An 8290-nucleotide genomic window follows, 5' to 3' on the forward strand; every position below is an offset into this window, starting at 1 on the left:
ACAAAAACAGAAATATAGATGAGTGGAACAGGATAGAAAGCCCAGAGATAAACCCACAAACCTATGGTCAACTAATCTATGACAAAGGAGGCAAGGATATACAATGGAGAAAAGACAGTCTCTTCAATAAGTGGTGCTGGGAAAACTGGACAGCTACATGTAAAAGAATGAAATTAGAACACTCCCTAATGCCATACACAAAAATAAACTCAAAATGGATTAGAGACCTAAATGTAAGACCAGACACTATAAAACTTTTAGAGCAAAACATAGGAAGAACACTCTTTAACATAAATCACAGCAAGATCTTTTTTGATCCACCTCCTAGAGTAATGGAAATAAAAACAAAAATAAACAAATGGGACCTAATGAAACTTAAAAGCTTTTGCAAAGCAAAGAAAACTACAAACAAGACGAAAAGACAACCCTCAGAATGGGAGAAAATATTTGCAAACGAATCAAAGGACAAAGGATTCATCTCCAAAATATATAAACAGCTCATGAAGCTCAATATTAAAGAAATAAACAACCCAATCCAAAAATGGGCAGAAGACCTAAATAGACATTTCTCCAAAGAAGACATACAGATGGCCAAGAAGCACATGAAAAGCTGCTCAACATCACTAATCATTAGAGAAATGCAAATCAAAACTACCATGAGGGATCACCTCACACCAGTTAGAATGGGCATCATCAGAAAATCTACAAACAACAAATGCTGGAGAGGGTGTGGAGAAAAGGGAACCCTCTTGCATTCTTGGTGGGAATGTAAATTGATACAGCCACTATGGAGAACAGTATGGAGGTTACTTAAAAAACTGAAAATAGAATTACTATATGACCCAGTAACCCCACTACTGGGCATATACCCTGAGAAAACCAGAATTCAAAAGGAGTCATGTACCACAATGTTCACTGCAGTTCTATTTACAATAGCCGGGAGATGGAAGCAACCTAAGTGTCCATCATTGGATGAATGGATAAAGAAGATGTGGCACATATATACAATGGAATATTACTCAGCCATAAAAAGAAATGAAAGTGAGTTATTTGTAGTGAGGTGGATGGACCTAGAGACTGTCATACAGAGTGAAGTAAATCAGAAAGAGAAAAACAAATACCGTATGCTAACACATATATACAGAATCTAAAAAAGAATAAAAAAGGTTCTGAAGAACCTAGGGGCAGGACAGGAATAAAGGCGCAGACGTAGAGAATGGACTTGAGGACATGGGGAGGGGGAAGGGTAAGCTGGGATGAAGTGAGAGAGTGGCATGGACTTACATATACTACCAAATGTAAAATAGCTAGCTAGTGGGAAGCAGCCACATAGCACAGGGAGATCAGCTCGGTGCTTTGTGACCACCTAGAGCAGTGGGATAGAGAGGGTGGGAGGGAGACGTAAGAGGGAGGAGTTATGGGGATATATATATATATATATATATATATATATATATATATATATATATATATGTATAGCTGATTCGCTTTGTTATACAGCAGAAACTAACACACCATTGAAAGCAATTATACTCCAATAAAGATGTTAAAAAAAATAGGTAACTAATAAGAACTGCTGTATAGAAAAATAAATAAAATAAAATTCAAAAATACAAAAAAAATGAAATAGGTAAATCACTCATGTGGTAGAAATTAACTGTTTAAACTGATGAAATTTTAACATTTCATCAAATTTATTACCACATATATATGGGGAACTGGGGCCTGAAAGGACATACACATTTTTATCTACAACCTAAATTCAGAATCATGTTTATATCCATATTGATGCAAAATAAAGTCATTGCTGGAGCTTCCAAAAGCACCAACATTTTTTCCGAATGCAGCAGAGGAATATTTTTAGATTTGTGTGTGACTTATTTCTTTTGCTTTGTCCATCAGTTTAATATTAATGGATGCTCTTAGATTAGCCCAAAAAAGTCCATGTTTGCTCTCCTCCTTGGGCCATTCCAAATACGTTCTTTGTGCCATGAGAGCTTTGAGCTTGTGATAGCTGCTAGGAACAGAATACTGTGGAATGGGATCCAGCAAGATCAGGATTAAGTTATTAGATCCTTCACTGAAGAGATTGTGATGGGCAAAGTAGAGTTCATAATGGCACCACTCACTCTGGACAAAGTTGGGAGACAAAACAAAGATGGACTTGTAACTTTTCTCAATGCAGTTTATGATATTTTCCACGATGCTCTTGCCAGGAACAAAGTTTCTCTCATGGAGACAAATTCTTATATCTTCTTTTTCTAGGTTTGGTATTAACTCATTCTTCACCCAGGCAGAATCATGCCCACTATATGAAATAAAAGCATGGAACTGGACAGTTCTTTGGAGTTCTTCTAAGGGTACATTCCTAGCCCTGCGCCGGGTCTGGGTCCACTGACACACCATCCTGAGATACCAGGGCAGATCCAAGTAGATACAGAGGACAGTCACGGTAGCAGCCAACACTAGCCCAGGGACCCCAATGGTGACAATCAGCAGAGCTGTGTTGCAGGATAATTGAGATACATGGAAGTCCTTTAGTGGGGTTCCCTTATAGCTTTCTGGATAATCACACTTATAAGAATCAGGCCAACCCTCTACCACTTCACTTGATACTTGTTCTACACTTTGGATAAAGTCTCTTAACTCACATGTACATTGGAATGGATTGTTCCCTGCTTTTAGGGACCTAATCTTCTGGCAGCTCTGGAAGAAATCAGCTGATGGGTTGGAGACTGAATTATAGTCAATGATCAGTATGGAAAGGCTGCTAAAGGTACCACATCCAGGAAGGTGGGCTAAAGAATTGGAAGCAACATTGAGTTCTTGCAAAGTTTCTAGACTGGTGACATCTTTAGGGATGCTCCTTATTCTGTTACTGTGGAGATCAAGAACCTTGACCCTGGGAGGTAAACATCTGAAAACAGAGTCAGTAAGTATATTTGAAGACATATTTAAATTTAATAAACTTCTGGTCCAAGGGCAATTTCCTTCACTTTCATCATACTTTAGGGAATTCTGGCTAACATCCAATTGTTGTAGAGACTTCATCTCCTTGGTCATATGAACTATATTTGCGAGTTCTTTTAACTGATTCATTTGTAAACTGAGTATCTTCAAATTAGCCAGGTTTGCACAGTTTTTAAAAACCATGTCTGTTAAGAGATTGTTGGAAAAATTCAAATACAGAAGTGGGCTAATTTGGGATGGGCAGACCATGTGGACCATGTGTGCAGCAGACACTGTGAGATGCTGGATGTTCATATTTGAAAGGATTTTATAGATATAACCTTGTGGAAGACTGAACACATCATTGACAACTTGGTGTATAGACAAGGCCTTCAGTGAAGTACCAGAATAATCAAAATCTCTGAAGTCAACGTGACCTTGTAGTTTCACATTTGAAATTGAGAAATACTTGATGTTAGTATGCCAAACCAACTGGAGGATCATAATGAAGGAATTCCAAGTTGTTTCAATGTTGTTTAAAGTAAGATTTGATAACCTTGAATTCTTTTGAAGTTTTGACAGGACATTTTGGAAAGAAGAACACCCATTATTATCTAGCACACATTTGATATTAGACAGTTCCAGACTTACGGCGGTACTAACTGACACATCCAAAATAAAATGGAATTCATTTCTTGTGGGGAAAACTATGTGCAGACTCTGGGTGTTAAGGTCTCGAAGGCTCTCAGGGTCTTCTTTTTCCCCATATGTGTCTCCTAAGACCAGTAAAACCTTACTGATGTGCAAATAAGCAATCGGCAGCATGCTGGATTTTTGTAACTGTGTGGCACTCAACCCCAGAAATTCTAGTTGAGACATGTTGCCAAGCTCTTGGCATATGGGCAGAGCATCAAATGCATTAAATGAGAGGTCTAAGTGTTTGAGGTTCAGAATAGGGTGGCAAGAAATCTTCTCCAGCTTGTTGTGGGACAAATCCAAGTATTCCAGTTCCTGGTTAAATTTGAAAACACTCATGTCAAGATACTGGATTCTATTATGAGAAATTATCAAAATCTTCAGCTTTGATAGTGATATGATGTCAGAAGTCCGAAGTTCAGAAATGTAGTTTTGTGATATATCTAAGATTGTTGTGTTCAGGGATAGGTCTTTGGGAACATGGGTAAGACCTGTTTTTGATCTGTCAACTAAAAATTCACTTTCATCAGATAACTGGGTTCTGATCTCAAGTATTAATATGAAGATGATGGCAAAATGGAAGATGCTAGAATTCGTTTTAGTCATTTTGTAACAGTAGACAATCCTAAGGGTAGTTGCTATTCTTCAGAGCATCTTGATACACATACAGATCCTAGGGGGAAAAACTCAACATTAATTGATTGTATTAAATTAGGCATGGCTGACATTAAACATTTTTTACTAGAGACTCATTAAATGAAGGCTACATTATTTGGAGTCACACAACCTGAAACCAGGAAAATGTACATATTTATAAACAATTATACTACCTCTAATCGAATTACTTTTAATATGGATGTGTAATAGGTTGAATGGTGACCCTCCCCCCAAAAGAGATATGTCTGCCTCCTAACCATGTCCTAATCTCCTAACTGAATATTATCTAATTTAGAAAAAGGGTATTTGTAGAGATAATTAAGTTAAGAATCTTGAGAAGATCATCCTGGATTATCTAGGTGGTCTCTAAATCCAATGACAATTATCCTGATAAGAGAAAGAGGGAGCATTATTTACAATAGCCAAGATACAGAAGCAACCTAAGTGTTCATCAATAGACAAAAGATAAAGATGTGGTATACGTATACAATGGAATATTACCCAGCCACTAAAAAAAAAAACAATGAAATCTTGCCATTTGCAACAACATGGATAGATCTAGAAGGTATTATGCTAAGTGGAATAAGTCAGACAGAGAAAGACAAAAACCACATGATCTCACTTATATGTGGAATCTAAAAAACAAAACGAACAAAATGAAAACAGATTCATAGATACAGAGAATAAATGTGTGCCATTGGTGAGGGGGATGGAGGGTGGGAGCAATAGGTGAAGGGGATTAAGAGGTACAAACCACCAGTTATATAATAAATAAGTTACAGGGATGTAATATACAGCATAAGGAATATGGTCAATAATATTGCAATAACTCTGTATGGGGACAGATGGTTACTAGACATATTGTGGTGATCATTCCATAATGTTTTCAAATGTCAAATCATTATGCATTACATCAACTACATTTCAGTTAAAAATAATAATTAGAATTTTTTTAAGCATAAAAAATTATGAAAAAGAGAAAGGCAGAGGAATATTTGACAGAGACAACAAAGACATGGAGAAGAAGGCCCTATGAAGGTATGAAGATGGCCATATGAAGGCAGAGAGTGGAATTATACACCCACAAGGCAAGGAATGCCAATAGCCAGAGAGCCACCAGAAGCCGGAGAGGCTCTGGAGAGAGTGCAGCCCTGCTGACGCCCTGAATTTAGACTTCTGGCCTCCACATCTATGAGAGAACAAGCTTCCGTTGTTTTAAGCCACCAAGTTTATGGTAACTGGTTACAACAGCCACAGGAAACTAATACAGTTGGGTTTATACATTCAAGGCGAATCCTCTGACCCCAACCTCCCCAAGATCCTTTAGAGCTCACACTAGGATTCACAGCTGGTGTACTTTCTACGTTTGATACGTACCTCCCCATGGCTTTTTTGAGAGTTCCGTCCCTGTGTGGTTGAATTAGGATTCTTTTTGCATTACCTTTTGTTACCTACACACAGTTTGGTACCTAAATTTGGTCTTATTCAAAAGACAAGGATGTCCACTCTTGCCACTCTTATTCAACATAGTTTTGGAAGTCCTAGCCACGGCAACCAGAGAAGAAAAAGAAATAAAAGGAATACAAACTGGAAAAGAAGAAGTAAAACTGTCACTGTTTGCAGATGACATGATACTATACATAGAGAATCCTAAAGATGCCACCAGAAAACTACTAGAGCTAATCAAGGAATCTGATAAAAGTTGCAGGACACAAAATTAATGCACAGAAATCTCTTGCATTCCTATATACTAACAACGAAAGATCAAAAAGAGAAATAAGGAAACAATCCCATTCACCATTGCAACCAAAAGTGGCGGGGGGAGGGGTGGTCGTGGTGGGATGAATTGGGAGATTGGGATTGACATATATACACTAAGATGTATAAAATAAATAACTAATAAGAACCTGCTGTATAAAAAATAAATAAAATAAAATTCAAAAATTCCATAAATAAAAGAATCCTCCTGCCAGTGTAGGGGACACAGGTACGAGCCCTTGTCCGGGAAGATCCCACATGCCAAGGAGCAACTAAGCCCGTGCACCACAACTACTGAGCCCTCGTGCCACAACTACTGAAGCCCGCGCGCCTAGGGCCGGTGCTCCGCAACAAGAGAAGCCACCACAATGAGAAGCCCACACACCGCAACAAAGAGTAGTCCCCACTTGCCGCAACTAGAGAAAGCCCACGCGCAGCAACAAAGACCCAACGCAGCCAAAAATAAATAAAATAAAATTAATTTTAAAAAAAAAGTAAGGGTGGTATCTTTATGTCATTGTTTGTATTTGGCTGAAAGACCCAGACATGTCCCAAGTCTTCCTCTCTAGCTTCCTGAAAGAGCTACTCATACAAGGAGAAATATTTCAATGAGAATAAAAATAATACTCAGTTACTGCCTGGGCCAGTGCCTAATATCTCAGAACAGAACCATCCTGTATAAGCTATATTGAAGTAAAAGTGGTTTGGGCTTATGGCTCGAGTAGGTTTCCCTACTTATTCCTAAACCTGAATCCAAATCTGGGGATCTTTTAACTTTCTGGCCAAACTCCAGAGTTCAAGGAAGCAGTGATCAGCACCGTCAGGTATGGTGCACAGCGTGTGACCGGAGAGGCAAGGGGCAGAGACAGGATCCCACACACAGACGTGAGCGCTTACAACACAGTGAACCCATCACAAGCAAGATGAAAGCTGTCTTTGTTTCCTTAACAACAGCAACCATCACAACAAATTTAAATTTATAAAACTGAGACAGCCTGGGAGCTGGGACCCTTTGTGGCAGTGCTGCAGTGCTTGCATCTGGACAAATGACTCCTCAAGCAACAAAAAACACCAAAATAACTATAAGGGACTAAAAATAACTGCGAGCATGTGCAGTTGGGGCAAATTCTGGACAAAAGACACAAAAAGACCAAAAGAGCCCAGCTGCTGCTTCTACAGAGCCTGGAGCAAAAACAGGGTGTCAGGAGCAAAAGCAGGGTACTGCGCATGCCCCCTGCACACAGCACCACTAAGGGGAGGGCAAACCACCAAGCCACGCCTCCAGCGACCCCCTGGACACACCCCTAACCTCACCCCATATAAGGAACCAGCTTGCCGCCCCCAACCTCGGGCCAGCAAGCAAGGGAAACTGTTACTTGTTCTTGCTCCTTTCTGCTGCGGCAGGGGCCCCAATAAAGCCTTGCCTGAATTTCCTGTCTGGCCTCTAGCCAATTTCTATTTATTGGGGAAGGCCAAGAACCCCGGTCAGTATCAAAACTGCCTGTCTTCAAGCATTTAATGAAAGCATGGCTTCAGTTTTCTATCTAGCTTATTAATTAGTTGACTCAAATATCTTCTATTTGCTCAACCTCCATTTTGCCCTTTCATTTATAGTCATTATTTGAAGCACTCTGTTTATGAAACCATTGTATTACACCTGAGGAGATCAATGGCCAGCTCTTTTTACATTCCTTTCTGTTTATGCCTGACTGTCCCATCCCTTTAATGGGAAGAGATTTGTTAACTAAGTTAGGGGCCACTCTTTCCCGTGGGGCAAGGGAACCACGCTCATCACCAAATGGTTCTAACAAAAAGCAAAAAGGAACAGATAAAATCTGAAGCTAAAATAGAAGCCTTAGTAGACCCTGGAATGTGCAATATCGAGGTTCTGGGCTTGGCCAAAGATATCCAGCCAGTGATTATTAAGTAAAAAGGGTTATACAGTGTCTAAATATAAAGTACAAATTTCTTAAACCTAAGGAAGATCTTCAAAAATGTTTGTAAGTAGGGCTTCCCTGGTGGCGCAGTGGTTGAGAGTCCGCCTGCCGATGCAGGGGACACGGGTTCGTGCCCCGGTCCGGGAAGATCCCACATGCCGCAGAGCGGCTGGGTCCGTGAGCCATGGCCGCTGAACCTGCGCTCCGCAACGGGAGAGGCCGCAACAGTGAGAGGCCCGCGTACCGCAAAAAAAAAAGTTTGTAAGTAGATTAACAAAATAGGAGGCCACTGG

General features: G+C 39.8%; 1 protein-coding gene across 1 annotated transcript; it reads right to left on the reverse strand.

Moving 5' to 3' along the window:
* Nucleotides 1–1860: 1860 nt before the first annotated feature.
* Nucleotides 1861–4251, reverse strand: TLR1 (toll like receptor 1; the record flags this gene model as incomplete). The annotated part of the gene is made up of 1 exon (XM_079701378.1): nucleotides 1861–4251. The coding sequence occupies one exon, from the start codon at nucleotides 4249–4251 to the stop codon at nucleotides 1861–1863; it is 2391 nt and encodes a 796-aa protein (XP_079557504.1).
* Between the last annotated feature and the right edge of the window lie 4039 nt (nucleotides 4252–8290).

Source organism: Hyperoodon ampullatus, assembly GCF_949752795.1.
Source record: "Hyperoodon ampullatus genome assembly, chromosome: 1".
In the NCBI taxonomy this organism is placed as follows: Eukaryota; Metazoa; Chordata; class Mammalia; order Artiodactyla; family Ziphiidae; genus Hyperoodon; species Hyperoodon ampullatus.